Genomic DNA, 22250 nt, shown 5'->3' with positions numbered 1-22250 from the left:
TCCTGTGCTCCCTTTTTCCATGTCCCTGGTCTCCTCTTCCTGCTCATACACAATCGGGGCGCAGTCAAACTGTCACACACATTTGGGCAAGTCCACACTCTGCAGAAACACACACATATGTATAAACACACCCTGTTCTAACCCTACAGTGTGTGTCTGTCTCTTCCAGCTCTGCACGAGTTCCCCACCGACCTTTTCACCAACAAAGAGAGAACAGAAGGAGCCGTGGCCCTGCATGTCCTGTGTGTAAGTTTACCTCTTAAGTATTCAGTTTGCCTGGCTCGTAACACTGAAGAGCCATCGTCTGATATTAAGAGACAACTTGATTTTTTTTCGTTAGCCTGTTTCATGTGTGTTGAACTTAAATGTGAGACAAATTTTCATTACCCTCACTAACTCATATTTAAGATTGTCTTGAGGTGAAAATGTTGATCGGTTTCTATGTAATTAGCTTTTAGATGGCTTGTTCTTTGTGTTATCTGACTTTCAAGATGTGAAAGAAAGGCAGAATAGTTGTTGAGATTTGTTCACACCTGAATGCTTACATTTGGTTACATTGCTATTTGCTGTCATTGAAAATAAAATGATTAAATAACAATGTATGTTTAGGCTACTTGTATTGTTTAAAATAATGTCAGCAGGGACTGTTGGCTCTTGGGCATTTTCACATTATCAAATCTGGCCCTCTTTGAAAAAAGTTTGGACACCCCTGCCTTAGATGAAGGACAGAGTGTAGGGGCTGTGTCCAACAGCCAGCTGTCTTGTGAAGGAGAGGACATGGAGTATGAGAGTGAATCAGATACTGCATCTAATTCTGAAATGTGCATTAAAAGCACTGATCTGTATTCATTAGAGGAAATAAACTTGTTTTTGGATGTAACTTGCAAAAAGATCTGCAAAAGTGAGTGAATATTTCAGTGACTTTGAGAAGTTCATACGATCTGTTGGGGTGGTGCAGAGACAGATGGGTTTTGGCACCAATCTTAGTGCCGGAGTAGCCGTGCTGTTTAGAACAGCAGCTAATGCAACAGTTCTGTCTGTCACTGAGGTGGCGAAGGGTCGTTTGCTGATGGTGAGGGCAGAGATAGAGAGCTCGCATTACTGCTTCGTGAACATATACTGTGTGCACCAAATCAGGGGCCAGAAAGAGCACGCTTCCTCACTATGCTGCAAAACTGCAAAGCTGCAGAGCTGCCTTCAGGAGGGGATTTCAACTGCACTCTAGACTTCACCATAGACAGAAATAATGAGGAACCACACCCACAGTCATCTCAGAGTCTCAACAACGTCATCACACACTTAGATCTGTTGGATACATGGAGAGTAAAACTCCCACAAAACAAGGGCCAGCATCAACAGGATAAGTGCAGCCAGGCTGGACAGAATTTACATCTCTCACAGTCTCAGTTCCAGACTAACAAACAGCACAATCAATCCAGTTGGGTTCACCGACCACCACCTCGTCAGTTTAGGCATGATAACCTCACCGGGTAAAAGGGTTAACTCCCACTGGCATTTTAATCGTAAACTTCTGCAGGACAGCACTTTTGTCAGAGCTTTGAACTGAAAAAGTTAGTTTCAGTTCTCTGAAACAGTGCTGGGAGGTCGGAAAGGCACAGATCTGTGTGTTCTGCCAGCAGTACACCTCAAACGCAACCGCTAAAATCAAGTCTGCTGTCCTTGAACCTAGACCTTGAAGCCAACAAAAAAAGTATTGAGGAGGGCTTCCAGAGAGACCCGGATCCCAGTGTGGGCCAACTGCTGAAAGAGAGGAGGTTGGAGTTGAGCTCCTTCCTGCAAGAGAGAGTGAAGGGAGCTCTGGTCAGGTCTCTATTTCTCCAGTTGAAGGACATGGATGCCCCGAGCTCGATTTTCTACAACCTGGCGAGATCGGTGGCGCAGAGGAAGCGGATGACCTGTCTGAAGCTCCAGGATAACCAACGACCAGAGGGAGATGAGAACCCATGCCGTGGGTTTCTACGCTGTTCTTTTTGGGGAAGAGCAATGCTGTACGGAGAGCCGTAAGGAACCCCTGGAGGGTCTTCCCCAGCTCAGTCCAGCAGGGAGGGCTACGCTGGACGGAGAGCTGACGCTGGAGGAGCTGACGGCTGCAGTGAACCAGATGGCTTCAGGAAGGACTCCGGGAATCGACGGCCTCTCCACGGACTTCTTTCAGGAGTTCTGGAACATTATCGGTTCTGACTTACACTGTGTTTTGTTGGAATGTTTTAAAACAGGATCACTTCCTGTTTCATGCCAGCAGGCAGTACTCTCCCTGCTGCCCAAGAAGGGCGACTTGGTCCTTCTTAAGAACCGGAGACCAGTGGCCCTGCTTTGTACTGACTATAAGGTGCTTTCCAGAGCCTTATCCAACAGACTAAGAGACTACTTGGAAGTAATTGTAAATAGCAACCAAACTTACTGTATCCCGGATAGAACAGTTATGGACTACATTCTCCTCATTCGTGATGTGCTTGATGTATGTAAATTCCACGATGTAGATGTAGGTATTGTCTAACTGGATCAGGAGAAGGCTTTTGACTGGGTGGATTACTCTTATCCGTTTTCTGCACTCAGGGCTTTTGGGCTTGGTGATGGGTTTTTGGCTTGGGTAGGTTTGTTGTACAGTGGTGCTGAATGCATGGGAAAAAAGGGGATCTGGGCTGAGTCGACCGATCCCTGTACGGCGAGGGATAAGGCAGGGTTGTCCTATCTCAGGGCAACTATACAGCCTTGCTTTTGAGCATCTGTTGTGCAGGCTGAGAAGTCGGGTCAGTGGTCTGTCACTGCCTGGGTCCTCCAGTCTTTGTCGTCCCCTCGCTGTGTCTGCGTATGCTGATGATGTAAACATCTTCATCAGGGGCCATGGAGATGGTCTATGTCTGCAGGATACTTTGTCTCTTTATGAGAGGGCTTCATCTGCACGGGTGAACTGGGAAAAATCTGAAGCCTTACTGGTGGGACAGTGGAGACATCAGACAGTGCCTCGCCTGCCTGGAGGTCTTCAGTGGGGAAAAGGAGGTTTAAAGGTGTTTGGTGTGTTTTTAGGCTCTGAGGATTTTCAGAAAAAGAACTGGGAGGGAGTTAAGGAGAAGGTGTGTGTAAGCAGTGACATTATAGGCAATGTCACTGCTTACAGCGAGGCCACCCTCTGAATTAGCCTTTTCCAGCAGCAGAGGGGCAAATGAAAGTAACCTTTTCTGGGATGCTTAATGCTTAATAACAAAAACCCCAAAGTACATTATATCATCACAAACTATTTTCCTGGGATGTCTAAACTTTAAAGTAATGTACTCTGTGTCATTTAACAGCAGGTGTTGCTGTACTTGGCTTTGTGAAGAGAACAGCGTTTACGTTTTTAAAATGAGAATGGGCCATCGTCCACTGTGACATGAATATATCCATGTACGTATAGAAACGACCTCAACAAGGTTTGGAACGTTGTAGGAAGTGAACCAGAGCAAAAGCTAAATGAGAGCAGTCTCCTCGACCTTGCTTGTTAATAATGTATCGATACACAATCTTTTATCATACAAACTATTAATAATTCAATTAGGGATGTCGGGATTACGTAAGTCTCGGTTTCATAACCGTGACAATTAAAGAAGCTACGATATCTACGGTGTCCTGATTCCTGGTTTGTGTCTGTGCTGAAATCTCCTGTGGACAATATACAGGCCACGTAACACGTGTGTGTGCGCTCTGGTTTGTTTTGTGTGTTTGAGAGAGTCGTGCTACTCACCAAACATTTCAGAGGGAACCAACACTCCAGCCTAATATCTTCCAAAAAGGGCCTTAAATCAGCAGTGAGGGAGCATTTTGGTTATAAAATACCAGGGAGTCATGTGACTGGCTGATTAATTACACAGTTTAACCATCTCAGTGTGGAAAGAAGTTTTTCTGACAATCGCTATCGGCCTATATTCAGTAAAAATATGCAATCTGAAGATCGGCCTTGATGCTGTCTAGTCTGATAATAATACTTATACTATGTGTTCTGGCTGCTCAGTACAAAGTGGGACAAAGCCAAAGTCAGGACAGTAGAGTCGCTGGCCATCTTTCAGCGCAGGCTGAAAACTCACCTCTTCAAGAAGTACTACCCTGAGCCTTCCACTCAGCACTTATTGTATTGTATTAGTTTGTTGCACTTAAACCAGTTTAGGCTTTTATTTTTTACATGTAGGTCTCACACTCTCTCATAGTGAAGTCCCAACACTGGTATTTGATTTAGCTTGAAGACAGAAAAGTGAATAATAACACTTTGGGTTCCAGCTGAATTTTAATATTCCAGCTGCTGTTTCTTTGACAGCTGTACTGCCGAGCCCCTCCAACTCAGCCGGCATCATCACTTCTAAGAAAAGTTCTGCTCTCAAAAACCACAACTCCAGATTTAAGGCCTTCGGTGTCTGCATGCAACATTAAACATGCACACTCATTTACATATATGTTGCACACATATTTCACTCCATATCCACCTCCAATCTGAATCAAGATCAAACCCAGTTATCAGGGTTACCTGGGACCTTTGACCTTTTGCTTGCCCTGAATTAACAAATCTTTATCTCAGTGAGTGATGACCTTGTACAAAAGGCACTGCCCTTCTTCACACACACACACACAAAGACCACAAAGTGTGTGGCTCATTATTGTGCAGCTCAGCTCACTCTCAGGAAACAGAAGCTCCGGGTGCAAAGTAAGATGTGACTCAAGAGGAAGAAGGAACAATGACTCTGTGTCATTCCTTTTTAAAGGCTTCATTATTACAAAGTGTGAAGATATTCATGCATTTCCTTTGTTCACACATTCCCCGTCAGTCTGTCGTCACTACCTGCCTTTGTCTCTTGATCATCGCTGTCTGTCTTCCATCTCCAGTCTGTCTCTGCTTCTCTGCATAATACACCAGGGAAAGAACACATTAATAAGCTTTCAGTAGAGTATTTACAGTCTTAGTGAATCCTGACACACTTTGTAGTGGTAAGAATTTGAAAGGTAATTGAACACTGTTGTATGTATAATACACAGCATGTATCAGGACAAGCTAACTGAGCTTTCTACTCTTCATTTATACTTCCAAACTGTTTATTACTTATTTTTTGGAAGTTTCAGGAAATGTATAAAAATACAAATCCAATGTTCATGCTGCAGACGAGAGCTGTAAAGCAACACAAGACAACTTCTTAAAGGGACAGTAGTGATGTTTAAAAGTGTGGTTGTGAGAGGTTCTCATAGTGTTGTACTACAGCAGATGGAGTTTAGAGAAACGGACTGGAGTACCAGCTCCGGAGCAAAGCAATGTACTGCTGGGGACGGCGGCAGCATCGAAACCTGTTTTAGCCAAAATGCCAACATACTGAAGTCACCAGACTCCTTTGACAAAAACAGTCATTTCACCTCACAGTACACAGGAGCTGCTGGTCTACTGCTGCCTCCATCGGTTAGTTAGTGTGTGCGACCTGAACCAACTCCCTAAAACACCAAAGTAGATGGATATAAGGGCTTCAGTTCCCTGTCACAAAGGGCTGTCTGACAGCAAGGTGAAGCAGTAACAATATTCTAAATATAGCGTACATATTCATTCTATTAGTGTCTGAAATATGTCCGCAGCAGTACATTGATTTGCTCCTGTGCTGGTACTCCTGTCTGTTCCAACAAACTCCATCTACTGTTGTAAAACACTTTAGAGAAAACCCTCATACAACCACACTTCAACACATTACTACTGTCCCTTTAAACACCAACTAACCCATTGCTGATAGGCTCTAACATTCAGATGTATAAAGGGAAAACTAAACCTTCACCTGAACACTTCCAACGGTTGTATAAAATGAAAAAGAAAGCAATATGGCTTTATAATATCATTTTGTGTCACATGTTCTTTCACTTGGTCCCACAGTGTCATTCCAGGTAACAAGTCACGTTGCTTTTTGCAGTTTATTTCAGTCGCGCAATAAGAAAAAGCCATCATCATCCTTTTGTAATGCCAGCATGTTTAAATGAGAAAACTAACTTCGCTATTTAAAAATGTAAATAGTGTGGTCTCACAGTTATGTTATTCATGATGTCTTTATATGTCTGATTGCATTTGCATGGGATCAGATCTTTGTATCTTTAGCTTTAAATAACTTGAATCCCTGTCTTCATGTTTCATGGTAATTGACATCAAACTTTAATGTAGCAGTTAGAGCTTTCATCCAGGGTACACAGACATTCAGAGGAGGAGACTAAACAGCAATATAAGACATGGGAGGTGGTAACCAGCATCACTTGTTCTTGCCCAATTACAAATATCAATGTACTTGTATTGTGTACGGGTGGACTTATCATGTGTTTAAATGACAGCAGGCCACATGTTCATGCTTCACAGATCCCTGTAATATCTCTCTCTCTCTCTCTCTCTACAGACCATCTACATGTTCTGTGCCCTGGCCCTCGTCTGTGATGACTACTTCGTCCCCTCGCTGGACAAGTTGTGTGAGGTATGAATGTGAGGTTTTAAAAGGTCCTATACACTTGATCTTAAATATGTATTCATAACATTAAATATTAAAGACCGAATAAGCCACGAAAAAGTTTGTAGTTATTAGTTGATAAAGGGAAAGTAGTGATGTGTTGAAGTGTGCTGGGTTGAGATTCTTCATGGTCAGTGTTTCACTACAGCAGATGGAACAAAGCAGTGTTCTGCTGTGGACGTATTTTAGACACCACAAAGAATCAATATCAGTTTAAGTGGAAAGTATATTTATATATTAGATATATTTCCAAAGCTCACAACATCACAACTATCCCTTAAATAGATCAACAGTCCAGAACTCAGCTAATCTACTTCATCAGGGCCGTGTGAGTGCGAGTCATGACGATAATATACCGCTTTGTATCAAACATGAGAAAATACAGACACATGACATCAGTCACAAATCATACGTGTACTCTTATCACCATTTTTTTATTTTCTCCCAGGCGTTCAAGTAACTGAATACTGTTGATATGTATGTTGTGTATCTAAATATATTCATGTTTATGTCTTCATAAACAAGGTGTTGCTGACTCCCCAAGTTGAAAAAAAAAAAAAAATTGAAATATTTTTTAATGGCCAAATCCAGTTTCCTTCTTCCCGACTCACTCACCGTCAGGTTTTGACATTGAATGATGAAATCCCAGGTTCACACAGTGGGACATACGCAAGCTTCAGTAGATCAGTATGATCAGGCTCAGGCTCAGGGTTAGAGGTTAGAGGTTAGAGGTTAGGCATTTCTAATCGCAGCTGTTGTTTCATGTTAAAATACCAGGTTGTTGTTTTTTTTTGTCGCTTGCAGCGTCTCCAACTCAGCGAGGACGTAGCAGGTGCTACCTTCATGGCCGCTGGCAGCTCGGCTCCTGAGCTCTTCACATCCATCATAGGTATTCACCACAGTGACCTCCGCCGTTCTAACTGAAACACATGCAACAACACTGGAGCTGCATACATGGTTTTAGGGACACTGAATCCCACCAGAATCACATTAACCATTGAGCCTCTCTTTAAAAAAGTTGCTCTGATGTCCTTCATCCTCCATTGTTTGTTCAGGAAAGCTCATACAGGCCAGAAGAATATACAACAATAACAACAATACAAACAATAAAATGTTGAGATTCACTTAAGCATTCACTTAAAGCGATCAACACATACGTCTAATTTCCATATCTCTTCTAATATGAAAAAACTAAAAGCTATTTTACCAACCTCATTATTGATCTGAGGAGGGATTCACATTCCTGTGAGTGTGTGTGATGACAAATGGATTTGAATTTGAAAAGAGAAGTGAGGAAGAGTGCTAACTTGCCTAGCAATGCCCTATAAGTAGGTAGTGTCCATTCTCCATTGTGCTGTAGTTCACAGCAGTGAGCTCTAAAGCGTAGAGAGCTGTGGTTGACGGTGTCGAGTAGTTTCAGTGTAGTGCAAATACATTAGACCACCCTAATCTAGGACTTCTTTATGAGCTCAAGCACATGTGTTTTGAATGAGAGCTTCTCATCTAGCCAAATGCCCAGATATTAGTAATCTGTGACACGTTCAATACTTCCTTGACCTTGTAAATAGCATGTATGCGAGTCATTTAGAACCAATTTGATGCAATTCTGCACACAGTCAGATGCACATTGAAGATTTGACACAGCTTGCTCCACAGATGCAGCATTTGCATAAAGAATGGTATCATCTGCATAAAAATGTGCTTTGCTATTGTCTACTGATGCACACATCACAAATATATACAAAGAACAATGGGCCTGAAATGAAACCTTGTGGCAAACCATTTGTAATCTTAGAACCTCAGTCTCTACCAAATATTCAGAATTTCAACCAATTTACTGCCAGCTTGTATTTTACACTGTTTACACTGTTGTATTTTATGAAACAGTTTTGCATGTGTTAGCAACAACATTGCATCAAGGGAGAGAAGAGGAGAGGGAGAGAGAGCTCCATGACCAACATGGCATTCCTACATGTGACATCTGTTTGTCAGCATTGCGCTGCAACTGGAAATGTCAAGTAGTGTACAACACATCATGTGTGCTCTCTATGGAGTCCTGATGGTGTGTGTGTGTGTGTGTGTGTGTGTGTGTGTGTGTGTGTGTGTGTGTGTGTGTGTGTGTGTGTGTGTGTGTGTGTGTGTGTGTGTGTGTGTGTGTGTGTGTGTGTGTGTGTGTGTGTGTTGGCTCATTCTCTCCTCAGGGGTGTTCATAACCAAAGGTGACGTGGGTGTTGGGACCATCGTGGGTTCAGCTGTCTTCAACATCCTCTGCATCATCGGTGTGTGTGGCTTCTTCGCCGGCCAGGTATGATGTCACAGCAGCGGCACACTGCAGCAGCTGATCCTCACACTGACCTGGTGGCATTTCACACAGAGCAACCAACTGTCTAATGTCACCTTTAAATATTCAGACACATACACACAAAGTGGGAGAAAGTACTCGTGTATATGTTTCTGCAGAAGGAAGCAGGACACACACACACACACACACACACACACACACACACACACACACTCAGTGTTGATTTATGCATGTATGAGTCCATGAGCCCGACTGCACCAAAATACATCTTCAGAGGAAATCTGCTCCATGTGTAAACCCCATAATGTAGATTTTATTCATACATTTCATGCTGTTTTCAACCTTTTGCTTGTTTCTTGTTTTCATGGGTGTGAGTCAGATTTGTCTTATATTTCATGTGACTTTCTCAAAGAACAAAGTTTAGGATTAAAATGTCCTGAATACTCGTTGGAAACTTTTCATTTGATGATCTCTTCTTATATTCCCCTCTGTGCTCGACGGGCTTGACCAGCCACGTGAACAATATCCCATCCGTCTGTCGTTTGTATCCTTCTTTTCTGCTTTGCATCCTCAACGCGGTGTGTTGTGCGAGATACAGAGATAACGTAACGCAGCGCAGCCTCTCTCTGATGCTATCGGACGTGCCGGGGACATGGAAATGAGCGGAGTGCAAGGATAAGCTCTCTGCTCCGAAGAGTGTACGCACTGGACCTCAAACAGTGTTGCACAGTTGCATTACGTAATCACAGGGAGATAATGAGAGGTGGAACGGGGCCTCACCTATGTTTGTTACCATTAGCTGGCTGATCGTAGCAGGTTCCCTCTACAAAGCAGGATGGTTCAGGGAAACAGAGTACAAGCAAACATTTTCAAATCTCTGTTATGCTCTAAACGTTGCTCCGCCTCGCAGCGGCAAACCATTCCACAGCTGGGAGTGGCTCATTGAAGATGTGACCTCTGACCCTCCACTTACGTGTGAGCGCTGTGTGGGAGAGTGTTACAGCGTGATTCATTGCGCCGTGGGCTCCTGCATTGTGTCTTTGTAGGATGGTAACTTGTGATTCCTGTGTTTACATCAGCATGGTAATGATATCAGAGGCGTTTCTGTGTCACAGAGCTGCATGAACTCCAGCGAGGATAAGTGTTGCTATTGAAGTGTTTGAATTAAAGCTGAATATACTGTATATATATATATATATATATATATATATTCATATCTCTTTCTTCCTTGCAGGCAGTGAAGCTCTCTCACTGGGCTCTACTCCGAGATTCTACCTTTTACACCTTTTCTATCACGGCCCTCATTGTGGTAAGAGCTTAGACACTCACATGCAACAGAACAGGATTCAGATTGTGCCGACTGCAGAAATACTTACTATGAAGCATTAAAGGCCTGTTTATGGTTTGAATACCCAGCATGCCTTTCATCAACTGTTAATGTGGACTTGTGTGCAGAGTGTGTCTGCTTGTATAAACGTAGTCTGTATGGAGAATCATGAGAATGAAGCTGTGTCTGGTTTTTCAGTATGCACTGTGTTCACACAAGACAAGAGACAAATCACGTCCACTCAATGAGCTCAGTGCGCAAACTAAAGAAACACCACATGGTGTCCCACAGTGTAACTCACAAAGACAATCCAACAATGTCACACATATAATGACATGGTTCACTTTGCAAAACGAAAACGTTTACATTTGATACTTCATGTGTATTCTGCTGACAACACTTGGGTACTTTTACTCGAGTAAAATGCAGCTTTCTTTTTGTCAAATCTGATTGGCTTCTGTGTTCCTTCATATGTCACCATGGTGATCTGTGGCAGTGAGTCACAGTGTGATCCATGACTTCAGGATGTCACAGAGCAAACCTCATGAGTGCTTTCAAAATAAAACCCAATGAATCCCGTCTGTCTGAGCTCTGGATTGGTCACGTCCTCTGGTGGAGTTGATGCTTCACTGCCTCCACCTAATGTCCTTTTGTGTCCTCTTTGTCCTCTTGCCTCTTTAGTTCATCTACGATGAGAAGGTGTGCTGGTGAGTAATCATATTATCTCTCTCCTTCTCCCTATGTGTATGTGTGTGTGTGTGTGTGTGTGTGTGTGTGTGTGTATATATACACACACATACATATGGTGAATGACTAAACATGTTGCTGACCTTGTGTCTGTGTGCAGGTGGGAGTCTCTTGTCCTGATTCTCATGTATGCAGTCTACATCCTCATCATGAAGTGAGTGTCATCATCAGGAACGGCTGAGGCCTTCAGTTGACTGATTAGCTGCCTTCAGTTGTTAAACGTTGTGGCCTCGTCTTCATCGTTTGTCATTGCCAGGTTCAACAACAGGGCACATCGCTACTTTGACCGTCGAAACAGGAGCTCTGTGAATCTGTCCAACGGGCTGACAGGCAGCACTGATCTGGAGGATAACGTCACGTGTGACGCTACTGCAGTCCTGCTCACGAAAGGTAGCCCCATCTGCTCCGCTTCTGAGCCGATCCTCTCCGCGCTCTGACATTTACAGAAATATAAAGGCATCTATTTGTGTTCAGCTCCGGGATAAGACAGTAAGGATGACTTTGTGGACTGCGTTCTGTCTGCTTGTCTGAGGATGATTGACAGCATAGATCCTCAGCGTGCTGCCGAGCCGGTGTCTCTCCTAAACTAACTCTGAGTCTCGCTCTGAGAGTGTGTAGATGAGTCAAAATTCACTTGAGTAAAATGACCACCTGCCCCTCAGTAACACCGGAGCCATGAGGATTCACCTGCATGTGGTTCTGCTAACCGTGCAGATGGATTTGTCTGCCTGTAAATCCTCCTCGTGATTCCCTACCAGAGATGCCTTTGGCTACGCCATGGTTTTATTTACGGTCTGCATCAGTCTGTTTGGCCACTAGAAGGATCAGGAAAATCCAATAGGTCCTCCACTGTTAAAGGAGGGACTGTTTTTGCCACCCGGCACTTCCACTGATTGCTCTCGTGTTTGTATTTTCTGTGTCTCTGGCCTCAAAGCTAAAGTATAGCATCAGAGGAGAGCAGCACAAGATGCTGGCTCAGGCCTGTGCTCGTCCTTCTAGCCTCCGACTTGCTTCAGCGGAGCTTGCTCCGTCAGCTTGTTCTGCATTTGATTTTTCCGAGCGCTGCCCCAGAGACGAGGCCGGATGAGTCGGGATTGGGCAGCGTCCCACAGAAACCAGCAGGGACCCGGACTATTGGCTCTTCAGATCTTTGCAGAGATAACCTCTTACGTTTCTGTCTTCGTGCTGGCCTCTCTGACAGGACTTTTGTAGGATATGATCACGGTTGGCAGATGGTCTATGGCTTTGGGGGGAAATGATCACATGAGCCTACTATTGCTTAGGGATGCAGCTATCCGAAGTTTTCCGTCCTGATGTCGATAGCGATGGGCTTTGGGTGTCGGCGTATTCCGAGTACGGATTATATACTAGTGATTAATGAATCAGCTGTATGCCTCACTGTGATATCATTATGTTACATGTAGGGCAACATCCTTGACTTAAACATTGCTTTACTAATACAAAGATAATAGATATATACATTTACTGAATGGCCCATATCAGTATCGCTGTTGTTGTGTTATGTATTGATACGCAGTAATAAGGTCCTGGTACTGGTGACAGTGTTGGTTAACAGACTGTGGAGCTCACAGTGACGCTGGATCTTTTATATTTCAGGCCTTTTAAAAGCTGATGTCACATCAAACGTGGAACTCTGGATGAACTGAAGTTGCGGGCTGGTTCTGCATGAGGGTCAGGGTTACATGAGACGCTCCTGTGCTCCAGTCTGTTAGGAGACATCTTCTGTCGGCGGGATAGCTACTGGGCCGGTCCAGCTGAAGAACCTGCCTGCATGATCCGTCACTTCAGATGCTAATTAGCTTGTAAACTGGATTCAGCAGCCCCAGCTGTCAATCAAAGCAGTACACAGGCCCGCCCACTAATACGTTTAGAGAAGACGGTGCAAAAAAAACATTTTCTTTCTTTTAATAATAAGACAATATATTAAAAAGAAATTGCTCTCTCATTTATTTTTTGGCTGATGTCTAATTGTGCTGGATTAAGAAGTAAACAATCAGCTCTGCAGTCAGTTTATGTACACGTTCAATACTTCCTTGACCTTGTAAATAGCATGTATGCGAGTCATTTAGAACCAATTTGATGCAATTCTGCACACAGTCAGATGCACATTGAAGATTTGACACAGCTTGCTCCACAGATGCAGCATTTGCATAAAGAATGGTATCATCTGCATAAAAATGTGCTTTGCTATTGTCTACTGATGCACACATCACAAATATATACAAAGAACAATGGGCCTGAAATGAAACCTTGTGGCAAACCATTTGTAATCTTAGAACCTCAGTCTCTACCAAATATTCAGAATTTCAACCAATTTACTGCCAGCTTGTATTTTACACTGTTTACACTGTTGTATTTTATGAAACAGTTTTGCATGTGTTAGCAACAACATTGCATCAAGGGAGAGAAGAGGAGAGGGAGAGAGAGCTCCATGACCAACATGGCATTCCTACATGTGACATCTGTTTGTCAGCATTGCGCTGCAACTGGAAATGTCAAGTAGTGTACAACACATCATGTGTGCTCTCTATGGAGTCCTGATGGTGTGTGTGTGTGTGTGTGTGTGTGTGTGTGTGTGTGTGTGTGTGTGTGTGTGTGTGTGTGTGTTATTTCTCTCCAGCTACCTTCCACTGTAAGCCGTCCGTGCTGATGGTGGATGAGCTGCTGTATGCGTACCCCCACCAGCTGTCCTTCTGCGAGGCCGGCATGAGGATCATGATCACCAGTCATTTCTCCCCCAGAACCCGCCTCACCATGGCCTCTCGCATGCTTATCAATGAGGTACATGTCCACCACACACACTCTGGGAAGAGTTAAAGGGCAGCAAAGCTACCCTCAACACAAGCTGATTGGTCAACTGACGTTACTTTAAAAGAGTCCCAGAGTCTAAATATTCCTGTCTGGGTTCAACAGGAGAGGGAGTGGAACTAATTGTGATTTCCTCTCAGACACCTGTCTGCAGCAGACTACAGTCTGGATGTTAATCCAAACCAAACTGACTGAAAGAAGAGAAAATAATATCAACTTCAGCTTCAGAGAAATAGAAGAGGCTTGTCTTCTGATTTCTAGGATATAAATGAATGAAAACAAACTTGAGTAGTTAACTGGGACTCACACAATAGCATTCATGCTACACTACAGCAATGCAACATGTCTTAATGGAAGTATTGGGGTCCTAGCTTAAAGGGACCAGTTCAGAGCTTTGAATCAGTGTAGAGCAGAGATGTCTGCCTTACTCTAATGTGCTCGTGACAGAGCCACATGTTGTATTCTAATGGCGTCCTCCTCGGCTGAGCTGAAGCATTAGCTAGCTCGGTGGCGCTAGGTGAGCTAGCAGCATCGAGTGTCCTTCTGCACTTTGATACGGTTAGCAGAGTGTAGTTCAATAGAAAGGAAATAGTTCCTACATCTAACAACAAGGTCTGTGGATTATCTTGAGTAACCGGGACATGATTTCATGTCGAGTTTTTCCAAATGTTAAGGTGCTATAGAAATAACGTCTATTCACCTTGTAGCACAGGCTGAGTGCACTCTAGAAGCATTACAGTGGAGAGCAGCAGACATGTCTCCAACACTGAGCTACTATCTACACTGGCTCCCTGTTCACTTTAGAATTGATTTTAAGATTTTACTGATCACTGTATGGGCCTGGCCCCAACATACAGTATATAGAGGAAATGTTGACCCCCTATGAGCCAGCCTGCAGCCTTAGATCCTCGGGTGGAGCCCTTCTGTCTGTTCCAAAGTTGAGGCTGAAAACTAAAGGTGACCGTGCCTTTGCCATCAGGACCCCTCGGCTTTGGAACGAGCTGCCTGAGGAGATGAGGCTCTCAGAATCAGTAATCGCTTTTAAATCACTTCTTGAAACACATTTTTACAGACTGGCTTTGATGTGATGTCGTCGCTTTACGGTTTTATTTTTATTTGTTGATTTTATTAAATTATTTTATTTTATTAATTTATTCATCATTGTCGTGCTTTGTTGGGCCTCACTGTGGAGCTTTCTGTTGTTTTATTGCCTCACTTTTGCTGCTTTGTCTGTCAAAGCACTTTGTAAACTCTGTTTTTAAAGGTGCCATATGAATAAAGTTATTATTATTATCATTATTATCTAGAGTGATTCATAGCACTGTCCTTCTAATGCTGTCTATACTGATATTCTATAATCACTCCCAGAGACAAAGACTGGTCAACACCACTGAGACTCGAGTCAACCGCATCACTAACGGCGACCCTGACTCCGCCGCCAAGGCTCAGGGGAGGCGGGCCTTAGAGAACGGGATGGGCGGAGCTGAGCAGGGTCTGAACGGGAGGTTTAGACTTCAGCGGCTGGAGTCTGGGAACGAGACGGAGAATGAAAATGAGGATAATGAGAACAACGAGAACGACGAGGATGGAGAGGGAGAGGATGACGATAACGGCCCCCTGGTGCCTTTCAAAGTTCCAGGTACAGCACAGAGCACATTTTGAAATGAAATGATCCCTGACAATAAGTGTTTGTGTATAGAGCTGAGGCCATCACCATGTCTTTGTCCCCGTCCCTCCAGCTGGGGCCTGTAACAAGCTGAAGTGGCTTACAATGTGGCCGCTGTCCCTGCTTCTGTTCCTCACCGTGCCCAACTGTGCCAAGCGGCGCTGGGAGAGATGGTTCATGGTCTCCTTCTTCACCGCCACCATGTGGATCGCTGGCCTCTCTTACATCATGGTCTGGATGGTCAGTCCAGTCCGTCCAGAGGCCTCATTACAGAAACATAAGTCTGAACTCTCATCTCACTGTTGGGTGACATGTAGGATTATTGGTCTGTTTCCCAACTGCATTTAGGAAACAATCCCATCTAATCTCATAGGAACGTATCTTTTACAGAACTGTCCTCACTTCTAGATTTCCCAAGTTAGGATGGCATAGAGCCTGTCCTAACACATAAATATTAAACAATAATTACTCCTCCACAGACTCGATCGGTGCCTCAGAATGCTCGCAGCTAAAATTGATCGGCCATCTTTTTGTGTCAATGATAGCAAGCTAGCTAGCCGGAGACAAGTGAGAGCCGTTGACATGGTGGTTTGCCCGTCTCTAGTAGCCTGCGGTACATTCTGTGCATCCTAAACATAGATCCAGACAGGACAGGACAGGGCGACTGTAGAATCAGACCCACAGTCTAGTAAGGTCTCTTAAGTTAGGAGGAGACAGGAGCTCTGAGCCGGGATGGGACACAGACATGACTTTAGGAATTGCCTCTGTGGTAGGAAGATTTGAATATTCCTGTCTTTGAAACTTAAGACAGGACCAGCAGTTAGAATATGTTTCTGTCATGAGACCTCTGATCTTTAATTGTTGCTAGAATTGACTCCACAAAACGGGGAGGTACTAGGATTTTATTGTTAGTTTGAGGACTGCACAAAAAGGATTTGATCTTTAAATCTTGATCTTTGATTGCTTGAGAGAAATGACTCAATAGTCACATCTGAAAGGTGTTCGGCCACATGCAGAGGGCTTCAACTAGCTGCTCATACAGGATCAATAGATGAGATAGAGAATAAAAGCATATTATTGTTCAGTATAGAGCCTCAGAGTGCCTCTTTCAGTAATGTAGTGACAGGTGTTCATTCATCTTGTTACTGGAATGACCATTTTATTATGTTGGTCATCATTTTCATAATTCCTCTTAAAATTTGAGCTATAAATAGAAGCACAACATCCTGTACAAAGTCAATACTGTTGTATTCCTTTAAGATATGGAAGAAGGTTTTTCTGCTATAAATATGAATAAGTATGGAGAGTTGTTTTTCATACAGTCCCTCAGTGAGACTGGTGTTGTTCTTAGTCCTTTAATGAACATCTTTAAAATATGTTCTTTCTATGAAGCAGAGTGCACCATAGAGAGAGCTGATCTACACTCAGAGTGTCTCCATGGTGACAGAGGAGACGTAGTAATCATGAGCAGGAGGATTGTTACTCCTTTAGTTACTCTACTGTGCCAGTAAGCCAGAGAGTTTTCCCCTATCGCAGAATGATGCTGTGAGGAACCTCTGTGGAGTGCTGACACTGCTCTGTGGAGACAGGTCTGGCTATGTGAGGTGTCATTTCACTGCTGAGCCACATATGAGGAGTCAATGTCTGCTTTCAGGTGACTGTGATCGGCTTCACTCTTGGCATTCCAGACGTCATCATGGGCATCACCTTCCTAGCAGCAGGCACCAGCGTCCCAGACTGCATGGCTAGTGTTATAGTCGCACGGCAAGGTACACACACACACACACACACACACACACACACAGGAAGTTGAAATCAATCCCTGTTTGGAGCAAAACAAAGCGGATGCTGTTAGGAGGAGGAGAGGCGTTGTTCTTCTCGACGTATACTTGTACTTCAGACCTTGACAGTGTTGCTCTCCTTGCCTCAGGTCTGGGAGACATGGCCATCTCCAACTCCATAGGCAGTAATGTGTTTGACATCCTGGTGGGCCTGGGCCTGCCCTGGACTCTGCAAACACTCTGCATCGACTACGGCTCCAACGTGAGTGCCGCTCCGCTCAGCCAGAGGACACACTCAGCAGAGCCGTGTGCATGAAGGACGGGGACAATAGTCTGTAAAATTCAGTGCAATGAGGGAGTTGTACTCAAACACACCCACACAATAGTCATGGGGGCACTGCACAGTTTAGCAGCTCACACTGAGGACACATTGTGTGTTAATTAGCCTGCTGATTGCACTTCACACGAGAAAAGACATTGGTACTAGGTGTAATGGAATGTGTGTTTGGACCTCCTCAGATCCATCTCAACAGCAAAGGACTCATATTCTCGGTTGGACTCCTGCTTGCCTCAGTATTCGTCACAGTGAGTAACACTTTTACACATTTGCAACAGCAGCCTTCTCTTTTTGTTACTTATTGAGAGGCTACAGCCAAGATGCTGCTCCGGTGGTCCTGCTCATTTGTGAATACATAGTGATTTATTCATGCACACTAAGGACATTAATTGAAAGCACATGAGTCATTTTCAAATGTCTATTAACAGTGTCATTAATAGGTTGATATGTAAACCAAAACAGGCATTATATCATGATTCATTGGGAGAAACCAAGCAATTCTATGTCAAATCAGACACTCGCCTCCCCCACAGAGGCAGAATGGAATCTTCTCTGCACAGAGTCGAGATCACTACACATGAAGTCACTCGACATGTTGAGATAGGACTTCTAGAAATGTCTAGATATCTGCCAACTGTGAGAAATGATAAACAAATAAAAGAGGCGTGACACACTTCTGGAATAATCTCAACCGTGGCAGGACTCGCCATATTTGACTGACGTCTCCTTTAAAATGACGAGGCAACGATGTCTCATTCGTTAAATGCCTGTTGTCTTGATTCCTCGCTTCTCTTCCGCACCTCCTTTGCTCGCATCTCAAGTGGGCGGAACTAAGACGCAAGGAGAGGAGGCAAGGAAAGGAATCGAGGATGTACGAACTGGGAAATGAGAAAGGCCTTACAGTCTCAGACCACCCGACCAAAACCAGGAGCGCTCGTGAGAAAGTCAGACAGCGACCAGCAAACCTCTGGTTAACGCCTCATTAGCAGCGCGTGCCTTTTGTCTCCTGCACCCTAAACTCCAGACTCCGGGGCACAGACATGTGTCAACACAGGGTTTCTGTTTAGATAAGAAAATAGCGTAGGCCTTTATTCATGTTCTTGTTTCACTTAGTTCTAAATAAAATGAGCTCAGTACTTTTCATTTGTCAAGTATCTAGTTCACACAGGAGAATATTAAAAACAGTAGCAGGAAACATGCTACACTGTGAAACAAATGGTTATGGACATATGAAATGACCTATACATCATATATCGTCCAGCCCACAATTCTGATGGATCGGACCATTTGGAACCGGATGTGGATTCCCATCACATGATGGTCACTTCCTCTCTGCAGGGGGATGCTTCAGGGGGAGGTGGGGCCTATTAAGTGCTGGAGACAAAGAGCTCCGAAGGAGGACAAAGAGCGTGTCATGTGTTAAACCATGACACTGTCCCTCCTGTCTGTCCCTCCCGTCTGCAGGTTCTCGGCGTCCATCTGAACAAATGGACTCTGGACTGGCGACTGGGCTTGGCCTGCCTTGTCCTGTACGCCATCTTTCTGTGCTTCTCCATCCTCATCGAGTTCAACGTCTTCATCTTCGTCAACCTCCCTATGTGCCGAGACATCCACTGATCTCCCATCCTGCCCCTCTTCTGCGTCTTCTTCTTCTCCCTCCGGTTGATGGAGGAAACCTCACCTGGCTGCCAGTTTCTCTGCGCCTTGAAAACAAGTCCTACCTTTTTTTTATTTTCAAATAGAAAAATAGAGCTCTGTATGATTTATCTTTGGTGCAATACACCACAATTGTAGTTAGTTTGTTGGGAGGCGTGAAGAGAGAGTCCCAGCAGCAGAGATGGCTTCCAATCATCTCATGAACCCAAAGGTTGTCTGGACTGAACTTCACCGTATCGACTCCAACAGCTATGCTGCTGCTGGTGAAGACGCTGCTACTGACTGGAGGAAAGAGAGAAATCCTGCGCTAACTAACATTTTTAGCTGGATTCTTTGTTACTCTTTGTAAAACGTTTGGATATAAGCACACCATTTAGGTATTTTGAATGAAAAATTCTCTGTGTATATATGTATATAAATCTATATATAATATTAGTTGATACATGGGATTCTCTTATGCACCACTGCATCAGGCTTGCCGAGCCCAGTGATCCGGTGACATTATTATATATTCTACTGTAGTGATCTGGTCCAGATGTCTCCAATGCTCAGCACCAGCTACACAGCATGCCGTACTAACAAGTCAACTGTAGCTTTGCACTGACCGACAGAGTCTAGATGTTTAACACACTGTTCACATAGACTGGCACATCCCAACACATGTGGGCGTCATTCTTCTCAAGTACAATAATACTGAATAAAAGACACACAGCAAAGGGATCTGGAGCTGACATCCAGCACTGTCACTTTAGAAATATTATATAAAGCCTCTACAGGTACTCTCAACATAGAACTACTGAATTTAAAGTTCCCTCTAGACAGTAGATGTCATGTTCATAATAAAGAATCCGTTTTGAGTGTAATAATTGTTACTTCTTAAAGCCAAAAGTATTTTTAGAATAGGAGTAAAAATCTTAGATTTGGACTTGTGTGTGTGTCACAGTCTCGAGGGGGAGCCAAGACACGACTGTTACTGGGAAGACATAATCATGATTTATTTATGAATTAATTTATTCAAAGATCATGTCTAACCAGCAGTTTCAGCCCTTTGGACGGGCACGGTGTATTTACTGGAACGTACAATGTACTCTACCTTAATATATAATCCAAGTACTGGAAACTGACTTGATGTTGTTTATATTTAAGATTAGTACTTTATAATTTATAAGTTTTGTATAGTTTGGAAAGATGTTGCAGCATTTGTATATTAGTATAAACACATTGTGTGTGTGTGTGTGGGGGGGGGTCCTGATTCAATGAGACGCACTAGAAATGCCATGTTTATCACGGTGCGTTGAACTAGTGATGAAGAGTGGTGGATACTGAACTTGGTTTCTTAAACACAGTGGTTGTGTCGTTGTGATGACGATGTTGGGGGGGGGGGGGGGGGGGGGGGTTGATGTAGAGTGATTTCTTAAAAACAGTGCTTTAACTCTTGTGCCATCCCGTCTATTTGAGGCTTGAACACCTCCTGCTTGTCTTTGAGCCAAAAATAACACCACCTTTGTCAACAGTATTGCCACTCTGTTTCAGCATGTGTTCAAACTAAATGTGGAAGTTATGTATTTTCACTTTTACCTTGAAGGATTATTATTGAGAATTCTGATATCAAATAGAGTCGCTGCTTAATTAAAAGCCTCCTCTGTAGGTGTTGATGCTCCTCCTGCGGCCACTAGAGAGCGCCGCTGAGCTGTGTGGCTCATTTACACACTCGGTAGAAGGGGGTGTGGGAATATTTCCAGGTAGGCTACGTAGAGATACATACCGGTCGGTTTGCATGCCTCTTTCATAATTCAGATTATTTTGTGTGTAGTTTTAATGCATTTCCAAGATCAACTTCCTGCTATTAGAAACACAGATGTTGGAATAACTCAGCAGTCATATTTGAGATCTATACTGTATTTAGAATGTAGGCCGACAACGGTTAATGTTCAGCTAATCAGTGTCGTTTTATGCTCATGTCTTTTGAATTGTTTGTAAATCCTCATTCTTTTGTTGATGAGGACTTCTGGGCACAGAGATGAAGATGTTGGCCTTGTTCCCAGTGGTCTTCTTGCAATAAACTGATTTACATACACAAATCACTGCCCCGTGTCTTCATGGGCTCGTCACGGGACTGATGATTATTCCTTATTTTCACAGCAAGTTGTAAATAGCAACAAAGCGAGACACATACAGTATCCTCAGCAAATTTACCTTTTAATACACCTGAAATTGATGCACTTCTTATTTCTTCACACTAAAAGGTACAAATTATCATTTTTTTAAAGCATATTTTGCCTCTCATATTCTGACAATCACAGTGTGTTTGTGTTAAAGTTGTGTTAAAATGAGGCATCATTTGTAAAGAGTTAATGCTAACATGTCATAGATCAGTTGACAAACCACTGAGTGGTGGAGAGGTACAGCGGTGTGTGTAGAGGTAGTTCAGTCAGCTGCCAACAACACAAGAGCAAACTTCCCTGCACTGGCGGGGTCTGCCATGCTCTCAGCTGTGGGATCACTAGCGCCCTCTACTGCGGGTTAAGATTGGTGAGTGAGGACTTGTAATACCACTTGTACCTCTGGAGGCGACAGTGAGTCACGGTAGCGTCCAGTCTGTCCTCAGTCCAACATGAGAGGACGAAGGAGTAGCTGCCTTAAAGGCTTGTTAACGTTAAAGGTACAGGGTCCGTGTCCGTTTTGATAGTTTGTTTATTGGATTAAATCCAAAGGGGCAAAACGAGAAAACCGGTCCGTGCACGAGGTATAATTAATTTCCATGCAACGTGCAATGCAACACTGCGCACCAAAATGTCAGCTTGTTCCATTATCCACCTTTAATAATGACAATTTTGTGACAGCTGGCCTTCAAAGTAAAAGTTGCTCGTTTTCAAACGTGTCGGCTCCAATTTATGGAGAGCTAAATTTAAAAAAGTAACTAATATTCTAAATAATGAACATAATACATAACTTATAATATTGAACGTGAATAAACTGCCAATGGGCGCGAACACTTAATTATTTGTATGTAATGATTCATTATATTTACACTTTATTTGTAAATGAATAATAAAAAGTATTTTGCAGGATTGTCCTCTGGGCTGTGTACAGCGT

At 43.6% G+C, this 22250-nt stretch overlaps 1 protein-coding gene across 1 annotated transcript in view; it reads left to right on the top strand.

Annotated features, from left to right (window-relative positions):
• LOC142949411 (sodium/potassium/calcium exchanger 3-like) overlaps nucleotides 1-20542 on the top strand; it is a 41355-nt gene extending 20813 nt beyond the window's left edge. Inside the window, exons 3-17 of the mRNA XM_076091038.1 lie at nucleotides 170-246; nucleotides 6402-6476; nucleotides 7314-7398; nucleotides 8711-8814; nucleotides 10046-10120; nucleotides 10820-10845; nucleotides 10986-11039; nucleotides 11142-11275; nucleotides 13527-13687; nucleotides 15083-15353; nucleotides 15454-15620; nucleotides 17035-17149; nucleotides 17311-17423; nucleotides 17681-17746; nucleotides 18963-20542. Of these exons, the coding sequence (XP_075947153.1) occupies nucleotides 170-246; nucleotides 6402-6476; nucleotides 7314-7398; nucleotides 8711-8814; nucleotides 10046-10120; nucleotides 10820-10845; nucleotides 10986-11039; nucleotides 11142-11275; nucleotides 13527-13687; nucleotides 15083-15353; nucleotides 15454-15620; nucleotides 17035-17149; nucleotides 17311-17423; nucleotides 17681-17746; nucleotides 18963-19115 (1676 nt within the window). The 3' untranslated portion in view covers nucleotides 19116-20542. The remainder of the gene's footprint in view (nucleotides 1-169; nucleotides 247-6401; nucleotides 6477-7313; nucleotides 7399-8710; nucleotides 8815-10045; nucleotides 10121-10819; nucleotides 10846-10985; nucleotides 11040-11141; nucleotides 11276-13526; nucleotides 13688-15082; nucleotides 15354-15453; nucleotides 15621-17034; nucleotides 17150-17310; nucleotides 17424-17680; nucleotides 17747-18962) is intronic.
• Nucleotides 20543-22250: the final 1708 nt, after the last annotated feature.

The sequence above is a fragment of the Anarhichas minor genome, unplaced genomic scaffold (assembly GCF_050575085.1).
Source record: "Anarhichas minor isolate MPS153535 unplaced genomic scaffold, ASM5057508v1 ptg000014l, whole genome shotgun sequence".
Taxonomy (NCBI): domain Eukaryota; kingdom Metazoa; phylum Chordata; class Actinopteri; order Perciformes; family Anarhichadidae; genus Anarhichas; species Anarhichas minor.
The sequence above is the reverse complement of the archived record's forward strand: the minus strand, read 5'-3'. Positions and strand labels throughout refer to the sequence as shown.